The sequence below is a fragment of the Electrophorus electricus genome, chromosome 9 (genome assembly GCF_041902795.1).
Source record: "Electrophorus electricus isolate QZ-2024a chromosome 9, ASM4190279v1, whole genome shotgun sequence".
In the NCBI taxonomy this organism is placed as follows: domain Eukaryota; kingdom Metazoa; phylum Chordata; class Actinopteri; order Gymnotiformes; family Gymnotidae; genus Electrophorus; species Electrophorus electricus.
Window position 1 is genome coordinate 14,087,553 of NC_137505.1, and position 27,206 is coordinate 14,114,758.

General features: G+C 41.6%; 1 protein-coding gene across 1 annotated transcript; it reads right to left on the reverse strand.

Moving 5' to 3' along the window:
• Positions 1 to 20,523: 20,523 nt before the first annotated feature.
• Positions 20,524 to 22,195, reverse strand: LOC145659194 (polymeric immunoglobulin receptor-like). The gene is made up of 3 exons (XM_081720340.1): positions 21,889 to 22,195; positions 21,471 to 21,779; positions 20,524 to 20,936 (listed from the first exon to the last, which is right to left on the reverse strand). Exons 1-3 carry the CDS (start codon positions 22,193 to 22,195, stop codon positions 20,524 to 20,526), a joined length of 1,029 nt encoding a protein of 342 aa, XP_081576466.1.
• Positions 22,196 to 27,206: the final 5,011 nt, after the last annotated feature.

The window sequence follows — 27,206 nt, forward strand, 5'->3', positions numbered from 1 at the left end:
GTATCTGTATGTCTGTTTGTGTGCCCGAGTGTGTGCGTGTTCATGTGTGTGTGCGTTGTCATCAGGCCCAGAAGAACGTACTGTTGGAGAAGCGTGTTCAGGTCCTCTAGTAACAGAATAGCACCAGACTGCGAGGATAGGCTTGCATCTTGCCAAGTCCAGGTCTCTACACCTATGCACTGTTTCACTCACACATCAGCATGTGGGATGAGCAGGACTAAGACCTTTTAAGGGATTTAACCTTCAAGAGATAATCTGTTTCACTGCCCGGGCACTGCACAGCCCCCCACATTGTCTCTTTGGGCTGATCCTCTCATACTTCTCATACTTTTGATCATAAGGGTGTTAATGGCTTGTGTTTGTCTAGTCTCCACCCCAGACCTGGTTGCCATGGGAGACCCTACCAGGAGCTAACACTCCTGAGAACGTAACCCTGGAAATCATTAGACCTCCCAAGCACTTCCTTCTTGACAATTCCCCAATCTAGGGAGGAAATGAGACTTAACATCTTAGTCATACTACACCGACCATGTAGCTTCCAATACAATTAAAGGCATATTTTGTGAGAACCAGGAACTGATGAGTATGTAGCCTAAACAATGGATTAAAGTCACTTTCATTAACAGTAAAGTTGCAGAAAACACTTAGTGCTAGAAGGAAATGCTTAGTTAGGGGTAAATATACAAACTCTAGCACTTATTGTTTATATCACTTATCGTTGTTTAAGATAGACCTTATGTATTTTGCACTTCTAGGTATCAGCATTTATCCCTGTATTCCACAGTATTCTAGTTCAATGGTATGTTTAATTCTAACCTACTATACTGAACTTGGATATATTCTATGAGTAAATGACAAAGCACTTTTGTAAGTCGTTCTGGATGAGCGCAGCTGCTAAATGCTGTAAATGTAAATATACATGTAATCCTGCTGAGTTTGTTTGGTTTTTTTCTGTGTACTTAGGGACAAGATTAGGACCTCTAGAAAGTTAGACTAGAAATTAATTGCTTTTTTTTTCCTCTTAAAATTGTCATTATTGTGGTGACCGTTGTTGGCCAGAGAAGCATGGGCCCCCCTTTGAGTCTTGGTTCCTCTCAAGGTTTCTTCCTCATGTTCTAGGGAGTTTTTCCTTGCCACTGTTGCCTTTGGCTTGCTCACTGGAGGCTTGGACTTGGACATTTGTAAAGCTGCTTTGTGACAACTGTTGTAAAAAGCGCTATACAAATAAATTTTGATTTTGATTTGATTGACTTAGTTGAAGTGATATGGAAGTTGACAGGAAAGAGGATAAGCTATTGCACCACTAAACTATTTTCTGTAAAGAGAACCATGTTTACATGTGGAATGACACAGAAGTAAGTGGCATATTTACTGATAGCATATGAGAATACTTCAGTGTAGTAGCCCAGTGATAACCAGTCAGAAGAGAATCTGCCACACTGAAGTGTCGTTAGAAGAACTTCAGGTAAAGCCAACATGTTAGAACTAAAAAAATGAAATACATGTGTTTTGAAAGCCAGTTCTGAGCAAAGCAGTAAGGGTACAACCTGTACTGTCTTGCCTAACATGTCTCTACCACAAAAAACAAAACAAAAAAAAAACAAAAACAAAGATTAATTATTAGAAAATTATTGTAATTATGGGCACAGGAAAATTCAAAAGGCTAAAACCTTGGCATTCACACACCCCTGTTGACCCTGACTATCCTGACCCAGAGAAGTCACCACTGCACTGGAACACTCATGTCCATGTCCAGAATTAGGCTTCCAGCAAGACAGTAAAGGGGACTTTACACAGAAAAAAAGTAATATTGTCTGAAATTAAGTGCGACAATAGACAGCAGTGGTGGGTGTTATAACATAAAATGTCTCACCAACAGCAGCTGACACAACTAGTGTGTGCAATATTTTAATTTATTACCTCGCTATATGGGGGGCATTTTGAGCATATCTGAATATCTGGGGGTAATGTGTCTCTCACAATATAGACTGTGCCTATAGTCTAACATTAGTTTCTTTGCTATAATACGCTCGCCGTGATAGCAGCTAATTAGCGTGCAGACTCGCCCCCATTAAACGAGCCACAAAAACCAGCTAGCTAGCAAGCTAAAGAGTAAACCTAGCTAGCTAGTTCTGCTTCATACTGGCTCATTTGACATACGAGTTTATCTTTCGCTCATAATTCATTAATGACATTTACCATCTCCAGTTAACAATTTACTTCAGGTTTTGGTCTTTTTACACAGGTTTTTACCATAGCGTTTGTGTACTCAGTTTCGTCGAATAGTTAGCTAGCTAACCTAGTGCCTGTGTGTGTGATAGGTAGGACAATTCTTGATTTCTTCGATATCAAAGGTAGACCTAAAATTCTTCTTTATGTCTTTCTGTGTGCATCTATGTTTGTATGTATCTATCGCTCTATAGGTATGTATTGTTATGTATGTATCTGTTTATCCATCTACAGGTATGTATCAGTAACGTACCGATGGATAGACAGTGAGGGAAGCACATTGTAGGTATGTGACCTACAACCTTCACTTGTCTGTCTTTAAGTGGGTTTCCCCTAAGGCTGGATTTGAAGGCCCTGTTTTGGGTCTACACTGAACACCATCAGTCCATCCAACAGTCCATCATCTTAGCCATTCATCTCCCCACCTCTGCCCTGAAGTCATTCCCCTCAGTCCTAGCTTAGCTAGGTCCTCCCTCCTTGTTTGATCAATCTCCCTCTCTTTTTCTGTCTAGCTCTTTGTTTTTTCACATTGCACAAGAAACGTTTGTGCGCAATTAGACACGCACGCACGCACAAACACTCACGCACACACACTCGTGCTCACACGCACACACTCGCGCGCACACACACACATGCACATGTGTACACACACACACACATATGCTGTACTGACTCTGTAGTCTAACTCAGAGCATTTTAAATTTAAAAAATTCCATTGAGATTAAGCTGCAAAACCACATCTTTAATTTGAGAAATTAACATCAATAATGGATGAACTATACAGTAATAACTGCTCAGTTTGTTCTGAATCCTCTTATTTAACGGGACCATGAGTAACTGGCCCCATGGCTGCTTGTTTCTCAGCCAGCTGTTTGTCATTACGTTATTAGATCCTGCACTAGAGAGCTAGCAAAGGTCTAGAACAAACCCATTTAATACACAAAAAGGTCTGGAGTAAACGCCTTCACATCACTTAGAGTGTGGCCTCCTTACAGACTGTCTCGTAGGTGTAGTGATGGATGGAGAGAGAGTACCATCTCCCTCTCATTGACTGTAAACCTGGAATATATTTATGATGGCCAGTAACCTGAATTTCCAACACCCTAGACAATGCAGACTCAGTACGGTATGCTGCCTTCTCTATTCAATTGCCGTTAAGGGTTCTTATTGATGGGTTGGGATTATAGAATTATGGTGTATTAACAGATTATTGCTTCTGTGTGCTTTGGATGACATGCCCAAATCCACCTGAATATGTCAAAGCCAATCCAGGTGGTGTTTATATGAGTAAGGTTTATATGAGTAATCTTCGTCACTGCCCACTGGTTCTCTGGCAGCTCCAAGCGCAGACATGACGAGCGTGAAGAAGTGGGCGCCTTCGCCTCTCTGGGTCCTACACCTGTCCGCCAGGCTCTTCTCACACCCACGCGCTTCCAGTCAGTGGGGGCGGCCTCCCACGACCCCCGCCCACAGCACTTCTCGCGGACGTGCAATGCTGTGCACTTCCTGTGTCAAATGTATGGGTTCGGCGTGCCACTCTACAACGTGCGCTATCATACCAACACCAATGGCTTACTCTGTGTCAACTACAGCGTGCTGGTACCAGGGTTATCCGAATCGTTCTGCGGTGCTGCCGAAGTTCTCCCCTGCCCCAACAACAACAACATGGAGGAGGAGGCCCACCACACCGCTGCCGAACAGGTCCTCAAGGCCGTGGGTCATGCCTAGAGTTACTGCTGTTACTTTTCAATTTGAATAAGCTTGGTTCATTTTGTTGTTTGAATTCTCATATTTACCGATGTTTTATGTTTTATGTTATGTTTTTTCTTAAGTTGTATAATGTTTTAATTATGCAGTAAGAGTTTCCAGTTTGTAAATGCTTTTTGTGGTTTTTGCATGTAGATGAGTTCACAATTTTGACTGTGTTGCACATTAAAAAAGAAAGTTGTTGGATACATTTCTCCCTCTTTTCCCACAGATATTAAAAATGTTCTCATTGACTGGGGGGGGTTACACCTGTTAAAGCGTAATACAGGTGTCCTAATGTGAGCTCGGGCAGGACAGAAACCTCCCATGGAGCAGAACAGCAAAAACTCGTTTAATTTTCATTTTCAGTAGGTATACAGACCGTGAAAGTGAGGCTTCTGGCTTTTTGGGTTTTAAGCAGGAAGTGTCAGAAAAGTTACCACAGGGATAACTGACTTGTGGCGGCCAAGCGTTCATAGCGACGTCGCTTTTTGATCCTTCGATGTCGGCTCTTCCCATCATTGTGAAGCAGAATTCACCAAGCGTTGGATTGTTCACTCACTAACAGGGAACGTGAGGTGGGTTTAGACCGTCATGAGACAGGTTAGTTTTACCCTACTGATGATGTGGTGTTGCAACAGTAATCCTGCTCAGTATGAGAGGAACCGCAGGTTCAGACATTTGGTGCCTGTGGGATTATGACTGAACGCTTCCAAATCAGAATCCTCCCGGACCCCAGTGAGCAAAGACACGTGTGAACGGACCAGGGATTCAGCTGCAAAGCATGTTTGTGGAGAACCTGGTGCTAATTGACCTTAAATGACCTGATTCTGGGCCAGGTTCTTGTGAGTGGCAGAGCAGCTACGTTGCTGCGATCCATTGAAAATTAGCCCTTGATCCAATCTAAGAGGTTTAGCCCAAGGAGGGGGGCTTAAGTGTGGTCCCTAAAGGGTCGGCTGGTGCGCTGCAATCCTGGAGGTCTGGAGCTCCGGAATGTAGAGTGGGATATGGTGAGGAGTGTGTCCAGGTGAGTATGTGCTGTGCTGGGTATGAGTGATGGAGTGTAGCGCCCTGGAGGTATGGATGTTCCATAAGGGGAAATGATGCGGAGTGTGCCCAGGTGAGGATGCACTTAGTCAAAGCTTTCTCTCTCCTCCTGCCGTATACTCCCCAACTCGTTGCAGGGCCGACGTAGAGCATGTGGCCGCGCGTTTGCTTGCAGCGTCCAGTATTAGTATATCCTATACACACAAACCCCATTCAACCGCCCAGCACGGCTGTCAGAGGGGGTGTGTGACTGTCGATCTACAACAGGTGGTAGTAACACTGAAAGAACTTTTTTAAAGCCAGAATTTACCGAATTTATTTTTCACATTACATTCTATATTACATAAAGTCATTTACTTCAGATCTCAAGGCAGAGTTGTAATGGCAAATAGTAAATTGTTAATACAGATTTTTTTTTTGTATTATTAATAGGTTAATAATATTAGTTTATTCGATCAAGTAGGCTAACGCTGGGTATTGTTAAAACTATCAACTACAATGTGTTTATTTACTTACCTTTATTTACATTCTGAGTGTAAAATCTCATATTTACGTAAACATTCACATAAAAGATTCACAATCTTTTCATCATGACTGGGCATACAGAGAAACCGCTTTCCCAACGCCTCAGTCCGGCGGGATTCCAGAGTTTAGAGCATGGACCCCTTCAGTGCACTGGTAGCCTTTACCAGAGCTGGGTTGAGCTCCGGTCCTGGTGACCAGAACAATTTAATCAAATGTGTTGTGTTTTTTGTTCCTCTCCAAGATGTTTCAGATGCCGATATTCAGATTTGAGTCTGAGCAAGTTGAGAAACCCACTATGAGGGTTTCTGGGTGCTCTGGAGGAGCATTCAGAAGTACTTGTGACTAGAGAAACACAGCCAATCACATAAACATGAAATAATGTCAGTAATGTTTGCAGCAGGTGTTTCAAATGTGCCCAGACTCATATTCAAAAATATCCATGTTTCAACAGTTTGAAGGTGGCCATGATGCTAACAGTCTGGTGGAAATTCCACAAGATATCAAACTCCACACTCACACAAACTAGTCATTCTCCCATTTGGAACAATCCAGACTTTACCATGAACAAAAATATTAAACTTTACCTCTTGGATGGAAAAAGGCATTACACACCTTAAACATATTTATCATAAGACTTCTTTCATGTCACGCCCACAACTAGCCCCAAAATATGGTATAGAAAGCCCCTAGTTCCTACAATACCATCAGCTAAGATCACCTATGTGTTCAAAAATCAATTCCGATACCTACATCCATATCAGATTTTATAAACAAACATTCTTAATACAAAAAACCTATTATCTAAGATATACAAAACAATAGTGAAATCAAATCTCACAGTTACTCTCCCATCGAGACAATGGGAGGAAGATTTATTACTAGCCCCCGATACCACAGTTTGGATTAAAATGTGTAATAATAATTACCACATGACAGCAACACTAACCTACAATGCATTCAGTACAAAATAATACAGAGTACATTATACTACACATTGGATGTTTAAAATTGGTTTCACAAGCTCAGCAATCTGTACATATTTTACTCAAAACACAGCTGACGATTACATTCACGCCACGTGGCAGAGCACACCTATCAAGCAATTTTGGCAAGTCATCATCACCAACATATCCCATGCTTTAAATAACCATAGCCATCCAACACCATCTTTATTTCTCCTAGGAGACATATCATCAACCAATATGACAGGATACTATGTATAACATTATTATATTGATATAATAAAAATATTATTGCAAAAAAACAACAAACAAAAAAAACATACTCATGAACTGGAAAACAAAAAATAATATTAGTGTCACCCAATAGAAAAATCTATTGATAGACTATATATCAATAGAATAATTCTATTAATTATTAATCAATAACAGAACCAATCATCTAGACTGGAGACCATTGATAAAATCCATACAGAGCCAATCCATAAACGATAAATATCACACTCTAATACGTGTACATATACAATCCAACATACATGTACTCGCACGTAACCATATATATATATATATATATATATATATATATATATATATATATATATATATATATATATATATATATATATATATATATATATATATACATACATACATACATACATACATAAACACACACACACACACACACACACACACATATCATTCCTATAATGGTGGAGATGGCGAATACTTAAAAATATTCTATAAACATTTTGCATTTTTCTGTTCATCTGTCTGTCTTTTTTTAATAATAAAGCTCTAAAGGTCCTCTAGGCTAGGTTTACATTCCAGGTGATTATTTTAGAATTCAAGGGGAGGAGCTGCAGGAGTTGGAAGAATGAATTAGGAAAAAATAAGTTATCAGAGCAATAGAGGAATGAAACCCACGCAAGAATCCTAGAGCCGATGGTTTACCTGCTGAATTTCATAAGGTGTGCGTTAGTGAAATTGCTGATCTTCTAGCTGATGTTTTTAATGAAGCATTAGATGGGGGGCAATTGCATGATTCATTTTATCATAGTGTGATATCATTAATATATAAAAAAAGGAGATCCTTGTAAGTTGGATAATTGGAGACAGGTCAGCCTATTAAACTTGGAGTACAAAAATTGTGCAAAAATAATTGTTAATAGGATGTCAGAAATATTGAATGATATCATAGAGTTGGAACAGATATGTGTGATAAGAGTAAGATACATGTGGGATAGTTTAGGGGTAATAAGGAGTTTGGTTATTGAAGGGTCTGAGAGGGATTTTTATATAATTGGACTGGATCAGAAAAAGGCCTTTGATTATATTTCTAGAGACTACTTATGGTGTACATTGGAACATTATGGATTTCCAGAGAGGTTTGTAAATATGATTAAATTATTGTATAGTAAATCAAAAGTCCAAATTAATGTTAATGGTGTGTTAACTGAAGATTTTGAAATACATAGAGGGGTTAAACAAGGATGCCCATTGAGTGCTGCATTATATGTCATCGCTATTAGCCCACTATTATATAAAATTAATAATGATCAGCAATTACAAGGTGTTCACATGTTAGGTATGGAAAGATGGAAAATATCTGCGTACGCAGATGATGTGACGGCTTATGTCAAGAATCAAAATGAGTTTCATATAGTTAAGAGGCACTTTGAAATGTATGAAGTTGTGGCTGGAGCAAAATTAAATGAAAGTAAAAGTGAAGGGGTATGGATAGGAGATGGGCAACCTGTACCAATAGATGTAGAAATAAAAACTGAAATAAAAATATTAGGTTTGATGGTAGTAAATGGTAGATGTAGCGAACGGAATTGGGAGAAAAAGGAGTGTGAAATTAAACTAGAATTGGGAAAATGGAGGGTGTCAAACTATAAGACTAGAATACAGGAGGTTAAGACCTTTATTTTTTCGAAATTGTTGTTTTTGGCTATGGTTTTCCCTCCGGATGAGAAATGTATTAAGAGGCTGAATAAAATGTGTGTTCGTTTTATTTGGGGAAATAACAGAAGTGACAAAAAGGGAAATTATGTACAAGTCAAAAAATAAAGGCGGATTAGGGGGAGTTGAGTTAGCTCAGAAATTAGAAAATGCCTTTTGCAAAAATGTAACGAAAGCTATATTTCGGAAAGCAATTTGGGTAGGAGATGTAAATCAGTGGAAAGAAAAGAGGCAAGTCAAGGAAACATGCTCCTTATTTTAAATTACTATATGGAGATTTTTTGTTTAAATATAGGCAGCTTAATATTGATTGGAATAAGTCCCCAAATAAAATGATAGATAAAACAATACAAGACTGTGATTTTGGGGGAATGTCAATTATAAGGGTCTGACAGTGACAGAATGTGAAACCTGTGTTAAAGATGTGCAGTCTAAAAGTATCTCGGAAAATGTTCGAGATACTGCATGGCTTATATCTGTTGGAAGATTGCCTGTACGATGTAAAATTGCATAGCCGATGAAATGATAGAACATATATTACTGCAGTGCACAAGGACTATTGAAATTTGGGAGAAAATGAAAGGTATTGGGTTTAAATGGGATCGTAACAGGAAAAGTATTATGTATGGAGTGTTTAATGAGAATTTGACTGAGAATGTGAAGGACCTTTGTTGGATGATTGTTTGTGTGCCAAATTCGAAGATTTGGAAAACACGATGTAAGATGATTATTGAGCAATGTATAATACCTGCAGAAATAGTTTTTAAACAGATTGTGTGTGAGTTAAAAAGGTTGAAGACGTTTGATATGAGAGGAAAAATTCCCTGGACTCTTTTGGACATATAAATGGATGTATACCTAATTTACAGATGTAAATTGTATTGTTAATTATTAATGTATAGAGTGAAGGTAGTCTGTGTCCTCTGGTAGATATTGTTTGTGAGGTTTTTGTGATGGAGTGTTTGTATTGAATTGAATTGAATTTTCTTAATAAAGTCAATTTAAAAATGGAGAAAGGCGGTCCTAGAAACATTATTTATTTACATGAGCTTTGAACGAGAGAGTGGGATCCATAACTCCAAGAGCTTTAACTGTTAGAGAAGATGTGATTGGGAAACCATTGAGGTTCATTGAGTAATTAGACAGTGGGGACCTAGCTAACTCTGGGCCTAATAGAAACACCTCTGAATGTCTCCGAATGTTAGAAATTAATTAAAAATACTAATGTCAATGTATTTACCACACATGCATTTAGGACATGTAATTTTTTCAATTATGCTTGCTACAGAATTAACAGTCAAACGTTCAGTGACTTTGCATGCAGAGTTGTAACTCTGCTTATTACTAGAACTGTGGCTAGAATCAAAATCAACGCTAGTGTCCTTCCTAAAGCCATTAGACTCCTGAACTCTGGCTAACTCCAATTCCAATTCAGATTCCAAAATGGGCACTTTTATACATGCATATAGACAGTCACACACACACACACACACACACACACACACACACACACACACACACACACACACACACATACATACGTACATACATACATATCTATACACACACTCACACATTGTTTTGCATCGGACTAGTGCTGAAGTCAAACATCACACAAATAAACTATGCACTCCTGTTGCAGTCTTGCACATTATCCTACTTGCTGCTAGAGTACTGTACTAAACCAGCACTGTACTCTGAACTGTTCTGGCTGCTACCGGTGACTGCTATGTTCAGGGTAGCATATCACTGATTGCTATGCACAACTCACTTAACATATGCCCAGTACTGTGTACTGTACTAAATTGCACTGTCTACTCATTTTGTATTTTGTATTTGTCCTGTCCTGTATTTATTATTGTTTATTTAATGTTTATTTAATGACATTTTGCAGTATATTGGACTGTTTGCACTTGTGTAGCATGTTGTCTGTTGCACTGTTGTTTTTATGTTGCACCATGGTCCTGGAGGAACATTGTCTTGTTTTTTTTGTGTACTTGTATATAGCTGAAATGACAATAAAACCTCTTGAACTTGAACTTTTTAACAAAATGTTTAATTAATAAAATATTTTATTGTTTAATCCTTTAATGAACCATCTTGTTCTTCAGGTCAGTGAAGACCTGCCAAAAATACTGCGGGTCATTGTTAATCTGCAGCATCTTGCCACTCATGCGGTTAGCAATGTCCAGGGATCGGGCCCAGAAGGCCCCTTTGTTTTCCTCCACCAGGAAAGCTTTGGCTGGGTAGCTGATCTCCTCACACATGTAGGAGCAAGACACATACAAGCATGTGAGCAGCACGGCCTGCAACTCCTCCTTGGTGGCCACCTCAGCTGAAATGATGTCACGGCACAGCATGTAGAGAAAGACCACGGTGCTTGGAATGAGGAAGCTTTGCTCCTGCCATTCTGTCAGTGTCACGTAGCGGTCCACAATGCGCAGCCACTGCACAGGCTCGTCAGCAGTCAGGTCCTTCAGCAGGCAGCAACGCCGGCACAAGAACACACCCAGGCATGTGAGCAGCTCGTTGGTGGAGGACAGCATGAGCAGTCTAGGCATGCTTTCAGTGCTGGCCTGGCCCAGCCTTTCAGGCTTACTCGCAGTGGGGGACTGGGTTAAAGAAACATCACAAAAGACAGTTCACAACTGAAACCGGATTATGAGTGATAACAGTGGGCTCCATTTAAACTCAACCCAAATTATCCCAGTGATTCCAGACTAGATCTTTTTTTTTGGTACAATCAAAAAGAATTGTGGTACAGCATTAAACAGATTTAGCCCCAGTATTTATAAATTGCTTCTTTGACACACTTACCATCGCTCGACCCAAGATAAATAGATGGTGTCCTGATAATGGAGGAAGACCCATGGATGGTGTCATCTGAACTGACTGACAGGTAACTTTTTTCTCACCATTGTAAGCAGTCTACAGTGCTTCAATCTCCTATGAAAATGAAAACAAGGAGTTAACCAGGATCTCACAAGTGCACAAAGCCATTCTTTTAAAACATAACATGAAAGTGCTAGCTAGCTGCAATGATAGTGTGTGTGTGTGTGTGTGTGTGTGTGTGTGTGTGTGTGTGTGTGTGTGTGTGTGTGTTTGAGAGAGAGTGAGTAATATATCCACTTTACCCTAAGCTGATGCAGGTTTTTCATCAGTCCCTCCATTCTTTGAAAGATTCCATCCACATTTTTTATCATGCGCTGCCGTATGATTGCTCGTGATTGGCAGGGCCTCGTTTCATGCCTCAGCATCTCCAGGTGTGAACGGCCTTTTGGTGACTGGCAAGGCATCTCCTGCCCTTCTTGCTGTGAGGACAATGATGTCACTTTCTGCTTCTGACTGGCAGCCTCTAAAGGATCCAAGGATCCAAGGATCAACAGTCTTAGTGTCCTGACTGGCAGAACACAAAGGGTGCAAAAAAGTTGGTAAATATCTGAGCCTGCTAAAATTCTATTTACAAAAACACCACCACCACCAGAAATATACTGTTTAACTATCATAGTGCAACAATGACTGTGTAATGGAGTGTAACAAATTCTTACCATCTTGAAAAGCAGCATCAGCCACTTTAGCTTGTCCTCCCACATAACCCTGCCCACCAGTATGCATGTAGGCTTCTGATTGGTCAGTTGGGATAGTAGGTGTGAGTACATTTTCATCTTCACTCTGTGAATCTCTCTCTATAGAACCAGACTCTTCTGTTAGGGAGCCATCTAGGGACCAAAGGCATCAGCCATAAGTACCAAAGAGAGCAAATCCTATGACATTGTATACAAACAAAAACAAACATGGGCTTACCTAGACGACCGACATGATTACCATGCAACCGTAGAACCGCAGACCTAGAGGAGATGTCAGGAGTCCAATCATTGTAAGTGCATCTTTGAAATTCTGCCTTCTCTTAACAGCATTACAGCAGCATTAGAAAACTTTAAAAATCCTGAGTACTTACGGAGCTGTTGATCCTTGCTCGGTGGCTTCAATGCCTCCAGAGGCCGAGGAGATGGTCTTTTCTAACAGGTTCTTCCATCTGTGGAAACATCGCTAAAGCCATCAGGTCCCAATTTCTACAACAGCACAATGTTGTTAAAATCATCTGAACATAAATGGCCTGACACCATAAATGTTATCACAAAACAGACACAGCAGTGCTGACTGGTTGACCTTGATGAGAAGATGGTGGGTCAGAGAGAGACAAAAAAACAAACTCACGTGTTTTTCTCAGAGGAAGTCCCAGCCACCAGCTCGTATATCTGTCTCTCTGATGTACTGATCACATACAAGGCCTTGTTATCTGATAGAGAAGAGCAGGCTGTCAAACAATGTATTCAAACTAACCCAAATGCAATTTGTAACTGGCTTCTTAATTTTTTAAAAATAAAATAAAGACTTAGTTATTCCAGACCCATTCATCTATTCTGGCTATTCATAGCTGTAAGAATAACTACAAATATACCTGTAGCCACAGATCTGACAAGAGATGAATCCAAGCGAACAACGGGGCAAAAGGGGGTTTTGAGGTCCGTGTTCCTACCCCAAACCCCACCCAGTGAGCGCGCAGGACATCGCAAGATCAAACGGTCACCTGAACCCCTTTGGAGTAGCACCAACAGGTCTGAGAGAAGCAGAGCATGAATGTCTGAAACACACACACACACACACACACACACACACAGAGTGAGAATGGACCTGTCAAGTAATCATTTGCAAGAGGAAAAACAAAAATGTGATTTGTTCAGCTGTGATGATCTCTTACCTATAGCTTTATCTTTACTAACTTTCCAAGTCAACGGTCCTTCGTGGATCATTTTCTTAGTGGTCAGGTCCAGATTCTACATAGAAAAAGAATATAGTTAATAATTCATACTCTGGATCAGGTGCTCCAAGACCAGAGAAGCTGTTTGGAAGGCAGATGGTGGATACATAGTAAGGCCGTACCTTGAACTGAGCAGCGACAGGACTGGCCTGCCTCTCCAGAGGGGACAAGTCTAGCCTGCGCTGATAACGGCTGAGCAGTCGCCGGTTCTCCGTCTCCCTGACGACCTCATTGACAGCTCGTAGTATCCCACGGCAGCACGCCTGTGCCCTCACCAATGTCTGCAGGTCTGGAGAACCAGCTGTTGTGGGGGCACATACTAGTGTTAATCCAGGAGAAAGGGTGTGTGTGCTTGCCTCCTTGGTAAACTGGTATGTGTGTGTATACTGAAGTGTTTTCATGGTTCAATACATTGTGTGTGAGTGTTTCTATACATGCCTTCTGTGTGTCTGATGATGTTATCCAGCAGCAAGGGGTATTTGGTGAGTCTCTGCATCTCAGACACTAGAAGGTCCTTTAATTGTAGTCGGCGGCAGTGAGGGCTGGCTTCACATTCCTAACACACACACACACACACGAATGAGCCAAGGACATCTAAGTCCAAATGTGGATTCTGTTGACTGCAACACCAATTTATACCTAAAACAGCATCACTAGAAGTTATGTGCTGCAATAAAAGTCAAATATAAAAGACTGGATAGTCTCCAATTCAAAGTATGGGTCAACCAATTCACAACCCAGCCCACTAACAAATATGGCAGAAGCTCTAGTGTTTGTAGGTTTGTCCAAAGGCTTTATACCTCTAAAAAGTGTTACCTGTATAAGGTGCGCGAAACGCGGGTCTTTGCATTTATTTTTAATGAGCTCCAGTGCCTGACTCTGCTGACTGCACAGGTGAGACACCTGCTCCTGGAACTCCTCTCCTGCAGCGTCTTCAAACTATCACGCACACACACAAACACATGAGCTACTGACATATCAAGTAAAGCAACAAGTATATCCCACACTACACAGAACAACCCCTTCATTTTAGACAGCACCAAAAGATGATGTGAACTAGAAAGGGAGTAACACTAGCCAGCTCTCACTCTAGACACCATGATGTCTCCGATGCCTTGAACTATAGAAGAGTCCCTCAGCCTCTTCATGGACTCACACAGATTCGCTGAAACACAAATGCAACACCACAAAACAGAATCTGTTTAAGCGAGCCAGTGTATATGTGGTTTGTTAGAAAGTTGTGTCAGTGGGCAACAGAACTCTACTTGTGTCATGAAGGCCACCGCAGAAACAACATGTACAGCCTCCAGTCCATACCTGCTCACAGTAATGGCATGGTGCCGATAGCTGATATTGTTCTGTCATTAAATTCTCAGTTTGGGTGGGTTTTACACTTCTTTAATCTTGATTATGATTTAGACACCAAGTAGGCTTCAGAAATTTAGGTTTGAAAACACATTAAGACAAATGGAGCGGATTTGCACGCACACACACACGCTCGCACACAGAGAGACTGACCATGAAGACTGTAGACCTGGGGCAGGTTGGGGAAGATACAGGAAAGTTCTTCGACGGTCAAAAGGTTCCTCATCTTCTGGAAGAACACCTGATCGAGAACCCTGAGAGTCCGCAAGTGAGATGCTTCCGTTGTGAACAGCTCTGAGGAAGAGGATATAGCAAAGTCACTACAATTTCTTACAAACGTTACACAATTCAGAATTCCACATTTTCATGAGTCAGGATAGAATTATCATATGTGCATAATAAATAGAATACTGTATGTTCAAAAGATTTAGTAGCTATTTAGTTTAAGTTAGATCAGTAAATAATTGTTTTCATTTTACATGTTAACTGTGTACTGGGAGTTGTCTTTTATAGTCAGTTGCTGTGCACCACATTTGCTGTTTTACCATATATGACAGCCTGCCGTTCGATCTCCCGGGAGCCGAGAGAGGCGAGTGTGTGCGGCTCCACTGTCTCCTGCCAGTTCTGACAGTGGACCGTGTCCTCTTCCAAAGGAGGTGCATCAGGCAACAACGCCATTGGTGTATCCACACTCCTACAGGAAGGGAAGGAGGCATGGGGAAAGAGAGAAAGAGAGACAGAGCTTCAGCAGCAACTTACTAAGATAAATCAAGGTGACGGATATGGATGTTAAAGAACTGGACGGCAGGTGTGCATGTGTGCTCATTAGCATCAGACTAATGAGGTGTATATAGTTATAATTACATCTCAGTCATGCTCATGGATCTCTGCGTCCTGGTGCAAGGCGGTGACATACCTGTCCAGAGTAGATGCTGGAGGCCGGACATTCATGGCTCAGGAACCTCAGCAGCTCTTCCACTAGTGTGTCTACTGAAATATCTTTAATGTTGGATGATCTCTTTAGTGTTCGTTTCAGTATCTGTTCAGTCAGCTGAAGAACACCTTTTCTGAACGGGTTATCAGACGCAACAATGGTCCTTAAAAATTCCACATTACCTATTATGATGTAATAAACCGAGGTGTGAGAGCTGCAGTAGTGATCTAAGCCAGTTAGCTAGCTAGCTATGTTCTTGTCCAGACACTTTAATGCCTCATGGCTGGTGCAATGACACAATATTCAACATTTCCTTCTGATTCTACTTTTAATTCTGTGACATTAGCTAAGCAACTATAAAGCTACTCTTGTCCAAAAATGCCAGTGTCGTTAGACGTATCAAAACGTATCAAACATAGCTTTAGCTAGGCTAGCTAATCAGACCTTCTATGAAACAATCACAACTTAGTAAATTCATAGTTGTTAATCACAGTAAAGTGTTTTTTCTTTTTGTTGTTTAAAAAGAGTTACCTTGTTACCTTGCTAGCTAACAGTTAGCTAGTAACAATGCCTTCAAAAGTAGTTCTCCACTGATACAAGATACCTAAGAGAAGTTTGGCTCGGAATGTGACTGATTGAAAAACAAAAATACATCACAAATAGCGTTATGCAATAATACCTAAAGTGCATGCATCAAATACAAACAGTCCCCAATGCAAACCTCTTTTACAAGGCAGCTATTTAGCATCTGCTACTTCTGCAAAACAAACCCAGTCTTGCATGTTAGTGTTAGCTATCCAGCTAGCTAGGCATTGCTCCAGGACAGGTTTTAGTATAGCCAAAATAATTTGATTGCCTGTTAATTTTTCTAAAAAGTTGATGTAGAGATGTGACGTTTTACTAAGCGTGCCCTGATAAAAAGCTAATAAAATAGCTAAGGGCCAGATTCTGTTATATCATTAGTTAGTGTCGTGTCCGTTGATGCAGGAAAGAAGAGACAGGAAACAGTGCGTTACCCTGTGGCCTTTTATTAATGCAGAGCTCTGGAGATGTCACTTCACAACACAGTGCGAGTGAGATCTAAAGCATAACTTTGCAACAGACAGACTTATATTTCTCTCGCCTTGTGCCACTTCTGCTTTTGTGTTTTTCCATCTCAGCCGTCACCTCTGTTTGACCGTCTCGTACACATGTCTTCTTGCATAATCACACATATGCACGTCTAGGGCATTTCCTGTTATGTCTGGACATACAGTAATTATTTTATTTATTCAAGCATTAGTCCTATTCCATTCTGCACATTATTCTCTACTAGTGTAAGCTTAGCATTCATTTAATTTCTGAAACTCCACAATTCCCCCTTTTGATCTCTACAAAGAGATCACCAATCACACTCCTTTATTCTGGCATCTCCTGTCTCTACGTCCCTTTCCCCCTGTATCAGTGGCATCATCGTGGTACCCTCATGCACATCTTTCCTTTCTATCATAGCTGAGATTAGTCTAACCATTAACGCCCTAATACATGGAATACAGCAGCACCCGCATGTCACAGCAATTCCCGTGAATGTGGCTAATGAAACCATCAATGACACAATTAAGTCTTTCCACTGACCGAACCGGCTCACCATCCAGGATTCCAACTGGTTGTTTATGCCTGAATTCTCATGCATTTCCTCTGATAGGGTCTTCAAACCATCCAATGCTCTACTAACCGACCCATCCGGAGCGGTATTATTAGGAATGAATGTACAACACATATCCTCAAGCATAGTGCAGACACCCCCCTTTTCCGCCAACAACATGTCTAATGCCATACGATTTTGCACCGCCATCAGTGAGGTTGGTCCCAGCTGATCTCTAAGTCCTTCCACTGCATCCCTAGTCAGGTTGGCTAGCCTGAGGACATTATAATGTACATAGTTAATCCGATCCACATTTTTATTTGGAGTAATGGGGAATAATGCAGAAAGTATCGGAATATTCTCAAATCCCCCTGCTATCTGGTCTGCTAACTTATATCTGTCCGGAACTCCGCGAGGTATTCCTATTGCATCTATGTATGTGGGGGTATTCCTTGTTAAATCAAAATGGTATGCCTCTCGCTACTGTCTTGCTGCATCAGTTACCGGGTCCCTGTGTAGTTTTTTGCCTATCAGTAATAAAGGAGCTGCTAACCTGACCATGGCGCATGTCCCCTCCGAGTTCTCTGGCATGTTAACAACCAAAGTCATCCTTCCACAATAATCATACAATCCTGCTCGTGCCCATGAACCCACAGACTCGTTCCCAGTGACCGTGCGGTTACACCATTCCGCCGGGATGTGCCCCAAGCGTACTTGAGGTGTGCTTGAACTTCTAACGAAGCACGTGTAGTTCCCCTCCCCCTTTTCGGGTGAAAATAGTCCTATCCTGGTTCTGTTACTGATGGGGGGGAAAATAACGCTCAAAGTGTCACAATTCTTAGGGTTTCTTTCCTTAGTCAGGCCAATCATGCACGCATAACCCTTGGGGTCTTTTTGTGGGAATAGGGGTGCCGGGGTGGTTATAAGTCTGGGTCTTGCGGCTGCACATGCTACACATCCACCAATCTCTACCCCCATTCTTCTTCACCGTCTTGTTGTTAATGTTTTAATCCTTTCCTACTGCCATGCTATTATTTAACCCAAGCGTGACCAAACTGTAAATGGAAACACACAACACAATACACCAACAAATAATCAAACAACACAATTGTCCAGAAGTCATCACTGGTGTTCTGTTCTTCTTACTTCGGGGTCTAAGGGTGGACTACCTTGACCCTTTTGCTCCCGGGGATTATTCTGCCCCTTCCGGGTCAGGTGAGTTAGGTGATGTTTCAGCAAGGTCCCTCGCTGTCTCTTGCAGACTCCTCTGCGGTGACTCTGCGGCGGCGCACTGGCTCAGATGAAACCACGTTTCCCCTGTACCGTTCTGGCGTACGGCGTGGCTGGTTCTTTCTGTCACCTGGAATGGACCTGTCCACCTCGGCTCACTCCATTTTCTCTTGATGACTCTCAGCAGCCCCCAGTCCGTAACGGGTATCGTCTGGGTTTGTCTGCTCCCCGTCCGGTCCCCCTCCTGCGTGGAGAAAGCTGAAACGATACTTTGCAATTCATTAAAGTATGATGTGTGTGTGAGATGTTTTTCTTTTCTCATTTATTGCCAAAGGTAAGGCATCAACCCAATTTAATTTTGTCTGTGCACAGATTTTGGCCACTTTGTTTTTCGCATTTAGATTCATCCTTTCCACCTTACCTTGAGACTGAGGATGATACACTGCCCCAAATGAATGTTTCAGACCCAGCATTTTCTCTAACTCCTGCAAATTGCGCGCTGTAAAATGAGTGCCATTATCTGATCTCACCTTTCTCTGAAACCCATGGTGAGGAATGTACTGGTTCACCAGGAACTTTACCACTGAAGCACTGTCTTCCCGTTTTGTTGGCCACGCTTCCGACCACCCTGTGTAGTTGTCTACGCACATCAATTCGTACGTGTACCCCTGTGCTGAGTCCACCATGTCTGTGTAGTCAATTACTATCTCTTCCCCTGGTGTTAATGACAACGGATACTTACCGGGTGCCACCTTAATTGTAGGTTTGGGATTGTACTGTTGACATACTCTACATGTCCCCTGCACTTTATGATAGCTACTCTTTCTGGTCCCTGCAAGGCCTTTGCCAGCTCCCTCATTTCTGCCTCATGTTTAATTGGTTTGTTTCCCGCTGTCCTAAACCCTGCTCTCATCCATTGTCTTAGCTCCACATGTGCTGCCCCTACCGTGTAAGCAGAGTCAGTATAAATATTCACTTCCTTACCCTTTGCTAACTTCAAGGCCTCCACTACTGCCATTACCTCAGCTCGCTGTGCTGATTGCTAACCTTTCAGCCTTTCTGCTTTCACCGTCCAAAATTCATCTACTTCTCCCTGTGTTTCTGCCACCACTGCATACCCTGCTTTTATATCCCCATCTGGTCCTCTAAATCCACACCCATCAGTGAACATGTTCCCTGCTCCTGGAATTGGTTCTCCTTCTAGGTCTGGTCTCACCTTCTCCTGCTTTTTGACTTCCTGTTCGCACTGATGAGGCTCTCCTCCTCCCATCATGTCTGCCATGTTGATTCCTTCATGTGTGTATGTGATGTGTGGTGCTTCCAAAATTTTGCTGATCCTCTGTTGCCTTAGTGCTGTCAAGGTGAAGGCTTGTGAGTTCACGTATGCTATTACACTGTGTGTGGTTAGTACCGTGATTGGATGTCCCATTACCAGATGCGTTGTTTTCTGTATGGCTTTAGCCACTCCTGCTGCATGTTGGGTGTCTTTTTTCCATGTTGTCAAGCTGTGTGCTCACATGCATGAGTACTTGTCTCTCTCCCCCTTTTCTTAGCTCACAATCTGATTTAAGTTTTCCAGTGCAAAATACAATCCTTGCTGTCGCGTAGGAGCCCAAACCAGGCGAAACTCTCTCTCCTGGGGGCTACGTGTCGACATACAAGCCGACAGCAGGGCCCAAACTTCGGGAATTAAACCTTAACAAGCTTGCCTGTCTAGCTAACTCAACCAGCGAGTAGGCTTAGTTAAAATAACAGCTTTAGTGAGCAAGGCTCCGATGAAAAACGCAAGTTATGATGGCCATTCACACTCCAGACACATTTTTTCGTAACTCAACAACGACTCCTAAGTTCTTTCAAACTTCTCAGTAAGGAATTCAAATCTGAAAAAGTACGTTCAAGAATAGTTTTGAGATGTCATTCACCATCAGGTGTTGGAGCAGACCCTGGTGACCCTGCCAGACCCCGGCAGAGCAGACCTCGGTGCCGCTGCCTTTTTACCTCCCCGAGACTTAGGCATAGGTCCTCGCCCTAGGGGGAGGAATGTCCTCCTCTGTTGATGATGCCATCTCTCCACCAGTCACCCAGGGCTGCTTGCTGACTCCAGAGCGCCTAGATTCCCCTGAGGTACCTCCTCCACCTCCATCGACGGGTCCTCCTCATGATCCGACCCCAAGTCTGACTCTAGGGTGACGTTACGGCACTCCCCTCGCTCGCCATACTCCGCATATCCCTCTGTAAGGTCCATGTAGGACTCTGCGGATTCCACCTCCAAGTACCTGTCCTCATAAATAGGTAGGTCTCCGTAGTACCCAGCAGGTCCCTGCTCTGTTGTGATCCCATGGAGCGAAGACAGGATGAGTGATGGCCTCACCCTGGTACAGGAAAAGTCCGCGGTGTCCGACTCCGAGGACTGGAAATAGTTATACCAGTCATTATGGTCAGACGTAATCCCGTGTGACTCCTCCACCTCTGCCCCCAGACCACGCTCTTCTGCAGCAGGAGTCAGGAGGGTACCCAAGAGCACGGAGGGATTGCAGGCACTATTTGGGGAAGTGCGTCTTTTCCCCTTCTTCCCCTTCTTCTTGCCCTTCCCAGGCATCCTTCTTTGGTTGGTGTTTCTGTGATGATTCGAGGCTAACAGTATGTGGAGTAGGGGCACGTTCAAACACACATTTTTATTTAACACAGACGACACATCTAACACCGCACACCTCACTAAACACCGTTCAAACACCAACAACACGTACTACAACACAAGAGACATATATACACACACACGAGGATTACACATAATACAGAACAGGTGGACGACACGAAAGGGCGCGGCGACATGGACGAACACACACACGTACACACCAAGACGTTTGAGGAGGGGCGGGGCTGCAACGTGACATAACCAAATCTAATAAGGCACCCTATGCATAGTTTTTTTTTCTTTCTTTAATCACTGTTGTCATCTTTTAAAGGTTAAACAACATTAATAATTTTTACACCATTTAATTGATTAGATACAAAACAATATACCTGCAAGTGCATCAGTGACGTCAAAGTGAACAGGAACTTCTAGACCTCCAGTGGAGCACCAGTACCAGCCAGCATCAGTCTTCTTCAGTCCAGTCATCAACACCGTGAAGGTGCCTTTCCCATCATCACTGATCTGCACTGCTGAATTCTGGGATGTGTTGGTCCTCCCCACTGTGTAGCAGGTCCAGTCTATAGATCTGCACCACTTCTTCGCCTCTTTCTTATATGCAGCGCTGTAGAGACACTGGACACTGACGCTGCTCCCCTCCTCTCCACTCACTCTGCTCTTGGTCACAGACACAGCAGGAGCTGGAAACAAAGAAAGGCACTTTTGTATGAATATGTATGGATGAAATATATGCAATATGAGAAATGTCACTAAACTGAATATTCAATATTCATAAAGAATTTGTAATACCTGATTTCACAGTGATATATAGCTGTGTTTTGACATCTGGTTGAAATATTCCTGAAATCTCCACTGCACACCAATATGCTCCAGTGTTTCTCTCCTGTAGATCCCTCACAGTGACAGTAAAGAGACTCTGAGCTGGGTTATCAGTTACTGTCACTTTCTTGTTTGTATTGTTGGCATATGCCATAATCGTGCAGTAATTGAATGCTGTTACACGCTCACAGCACCAGTATTTCTTATGTTGTTTATATTTCAGATGTTGACAGATGCTCCACTCTGAAGACTTAACTGCTTCTGTGACCAATTCCATTTCTCAGTGCCTGCATATACAACCCAGCACCACTGTTACTGGAACACAAGAATTCTTGTTTCTGCTAAGGAATTAAAAAATGCTACATATGAAAAAAAAAAAAAAAACTAACAATGTATATATTGTAGTATTGCATAGAAAATAACTTACATCAAATGATGAAAACGAAAATGAAATGCCAATTCATGTTGAATAAAGTGAGAAGCTTATTTGAGAAGCCTCCTCACATATCTTTAGTCTTGTTGCCACTGTGGTTGAAGCAATCCAAACAGTTCCTGTTTGCTAAGTTTAAAGTCATGCTGTCACAGTGCGCTGGGCGCCCAGCAAGAGGGACAGGCCCACTGTAGTGGTTTGACACACTAATCAGTCCCATTAAATCATCTCAAATATTGAAATCACAATCTTTCATTTTTAACAAAGAAAGTAACATTAATGATTTGATCCCTGAAAGATTTAAATTACAGTCATTTGTTTGAGGATATTGGCAACAAGCACAATCTGAATGATATCAAGACAGACAACTTGGTGAGAATAAATGATACATTTATTAACGCAACTACTCTAAATCACAAACAATAGCATAAACAATCTGTATATTTACAGAAAAACAAGCTAAAATATAGCGAGCATGTGTTTATGTGTGTGAGTATGTAAAAGGAGAGGAGAGCGAATGCTTTCATGCAGGTCGGTACACGCTCGCGAGAGCGAGAAGGAGGCGGACATGCTATTGTGCCAGCAATAAAATGGTGCAGAATTTAAACAGCAATGTGACTGTATGTTAATGAGCTCAGCTGGCTTGTTCTCACATGATGTTAGAACAAAGGGTAATGGCAGGTTTACTAACTGAACAATAAGGTCAATGTGTCTGTGCCTATTGAAGTGACATGATGATACCTATGTTTGCTAGTAAAAAGCAAGACATAGAGAGATTGTATGCAAAGAGGAAAAAGAACTTCCAGTCTGTACAAATATTACTTAAGATTATCCAAACAAAATGGTATGTACACCAAGCCCAAATACTTTCAAGAAAGTACTAGGATCTTGATTAAACTTTACTGTTTAATTCAAGCAGTGGCAGCTGTTACTTGAGTTACTTGAGTTATAATCAGAAGGTTGTTGGATCAAGGTCCACTGTTGGGCATCGGAGCAAGGCCCTCAATTGCTCAAGTTGTACTCAGTTGCTTTGGATAAAAGCATCAGCTAAATGTAACCTATATACTTTTGCCCAGATATGCCCGACTATAAACTATGCCCAGATGTAAAAGTCTCACATGTTGATGATTTTTGGTGATTATCTCAGTTGGTCATCCTCACTCAGTTTGTCTACAATTAGGAGGGAATTTCCACCCCTGGTTTCTTGTTGATAAAATGTGACGTCGTCAAGGTATGCTGGGAATATGAGTTCCATCCGCAGTTTAACAGGAGGGAACTGACCGCATTTGCAAGCTTGCTTGAAGAAATTTGGTGAACCTGTTGCTGTGGTAATGTTGATCAGATTTCTGTCTGTAAGCGTGTGTCTATCTCAGGTGTATCTCAGAATCCAGATCCGGTGCCAGGTTTCCTCACCTTTTCTGAACTTGACTCTGCTCTGTTCCTCCCCAGGTCTACCTGCCTGCTGGCCACTCCTGGCCACTCCTATATAAAGGCCCCTCCCGAAGGCAGAAGAGGAGGGAGGCAGTGAGGCTGTTGGAGGCAGTGAGGCAGTTGGCGGCAGCGGGGGTGGCGGCAGTGGCAGCTAGTTCAGCAGTCGGTTTTGGCTTGTTTGTAATTGTATCATTTGTGTGTATGACCTTCTTTTCCCTGCTTGGACCTCAATTTTCTTTCGCTGGTGTGTGTCTTATTTATTGTTTTGGCCTGGGTCACTTCAGAAGAAATTGCACCAGTGTGTTTATTTGTAACTTCTGTATTATACAACAATACACTAAAAAGAGTCTACCATTTGTGCTTATGTTTCTTTCTGTTACTCTTTAACAGTTGCATGTTCCATTCCTTTAGCCGTTTATCATTCTTTTTCCTTGGTACGGTGCCATAGCCTAGACGGGGTGGTAACAAGACGTTAGTCTAGATTCCACCATCTCTTGGATCAATTAAATGGAGAAATATGATTCTCAGCTGTTTGCTGTTAACTGTCCACATGGTGCTGAGTGAAGAAAGTATCTGAGAGAGAGATGACAAAGCCCCTCTTTTAGGTCTAACCTTGATGGAGGAAAAACCAGGGAGAGAGTAAAGGTCTGTTGATCAGGGTATTTAAGACACCTGAATTCCACCTGCTTTTAGGCACACCCTCTTTCTTCCATTTGATGCAAGTTTGCTCAATGCGGTGATGATGGTGCTGCTATCTGCTGGATTGGCATGGTACCTAAATTTCCCCCCTTGGTCTTCAGGCTGGGGCTGATGTCATAGTCCTGAAGAGCACAAACGATTATCCATGCAGTCCAGGTTTACTGTAATATCCACTTGCAGGTGATCAATTCCACAAGTCAACTTGTCCATCCGGTTCATAGTGTAATCCTTGAGATGTCCTGACATCATGATTACATATGTGCAGCTCTTTGGTAGTAACCAAGGCTGATTAACCAAACTACCTAAAGCAATGTAAGTGTACTATTGTAAGTCTTAGATTTTCACTTGATTTTAAAATGATGATACAAAGAAAACAAACTGGGTATCACAAATCATTGACAGGATTAAACGGCCTTTTGTTAGAAAGGAGGAAGTACACCAGGCCTGAGAAAAGAGGACATTAGCAAGTGTTAGCATTAGCTTGTGTAGCTGGAGTAAACCCATCATCAGTGTTTAAGATGCTAGATTAAAGGAATGACATTATGTGAAGTAATGTCCCTCCAGAAAGTTGTCCCTTGTGAGATGTAGGAAGATGTGCAATTACAAGGGTTGGTTGAGCCCAGTAAATTTTACTAGGTATGGTGGTTTCGAATACAATTGTCAAACATGGTGTCTCAATCTAAGTCTACCCTGTGATAGACAAGCATTTAAAATTGTACCAAATTACAATTTCTAATGTGGCTATTTGAGGATCTGGATTTCTTATATGCTACTGAAGATTATAAATAGGGTTATTCAATCTATACCAAATTTGCACCATGGAGGAAGCAGAATTGCTTACCTACATTCTATACACATTTGAGATATCTTATATGGATATGGCAAAAAACAGTTTTAATAGTTTTGTAAGAGAGTGCTGGAATGCCTTGCAGGATTCCACCAATATCCTGCCCCTGCTGTGCAGCTAACAAAGATGATAAAGGGTAGAAACCGAAAGGTATGAGAAGGGATGAAAAGTAGTAATGAAGTTTGGAAAGTAATGTCGTTCCTAAATACCCAGTCAGTTAGTTTTAAAGTTAAACATTCAAACATAACATGAAGAGTCAGCCTTCAGAATTAGTTAAAGAGAATAGCTGGTCCCATCCTTTATTGCCGGTTAACCTTAACAAGCATTATTGAGGCACCCTTCGTGAAGGTCTAACTGTCAAACAGAGAACCCATATTTTTATACACTTTTCAGAAGTGGTTATGTATTCACCCCACCTTCCTTTACATATTAGTGTTTGCATTCACCACCATTACATCTGAACCACACAGTAGTCAATATATGCAAACTGCTATTCAATACCCACACCAGTTGGAAGCCATTACCACTACATTCCAAGAGAAGATTTGTATTAGCCTTGTCCTAAAGAAGATTGTTTTTCTATATGGTCCTGAGCCTGGTGGAGAGTTCATATATCTTACCCTGACGTCCACCAAAAGCCTACGCAGGATCCTTTACTGAAGCCTGAAGCCCTGTATGCAAGTCATTCTGAAAGGACACAGAATCTCTAAACTCCCTTATGTTTTATGTTATTAATCTGTCCAATGCACTGTTAGGCCTCTTTTCCCTGTAAACACGCATGTTATTACCTCAGTAATAACAGGGACCACCTCTTGTAAAGAATTTATTGCATTTGAAAGTATGGAAATGTGGTCAAAGGTGATGCTAGAAACATCTCCCTTTAAAGGTTAGAAAAGGATATGGAAAGGTGGCTACATGCTTAAAAGCTAAAATGTTACATGTAACTAAACTGTGAGAGATGCCTTTATAAAGAACAGTGTGTGAATCTACAGGGGATGCAGTGGCTGATGTGATCGTGCGTCTGCTATGATAGCGAGGCGAGGTTATTATATTGTGGCTTGTATGTAGTTCAAATGAAATTAAGGAATGGTCTGAGATGGCATCCGACTGGGGTAGTCTGACTATGTTCTCCGTGTCCACCGTATGTCAATAGTAAGTCAAGCGCATGTCCATCAGAGTGTGTGGGTTCTCTTATACATTGGATGAAACCAATTGATTCTGATATACAGCTAAAGGCCAATCTCAAAGGGTCTTGGGCATTATCAAGGTGAATATTGAAATCACAAAAAATAATGGCTCTTTCTACAAAAGTGACTAGATTAGAAAGGAAATCTGAAAATTCCTTAATAAATTCTGAGTAGGGCCGTGGTGGCCTATAGATACCAAATAGTGAAACAGGCTGGGTGGGCTTCATATCGCTGGCTACATCATTCATTTTAGAAAAAAAAACAAAATTTCCCCTTTTTTCCTCAATTATCCTGTTATCTTCAATTCCCTGCTCTAGAGCGATTACTCACGTAATACTAGTCAGAGTTTTAGGGTGCCCCAAAAGGGTGCATTAGGTGCATTAAAGTTACTAATAAAGACATCAGAATATTCCCTGTCTTTCAAGTAGAAAATAAATCAGAATACCACAGAAATGTATTTGCTATTAAGTAACCTAGAGCCTTAAAGATTATTTTGGACTTCAGTGGACGTAAGAACAATAGCAGGTAAATAAACTTTATTTATTTATTTATTCCTTAATATGGCATTCTCTAAAATGATGTAAATACATTGAAAATATGCAGTACAAGTGCAGTAAAATAATTCAATGTTGTACTTCTTCTTCTTCAAAGCAGAGCATTGGGTACTTAATACCATTGAACTGTGTCAAATCAA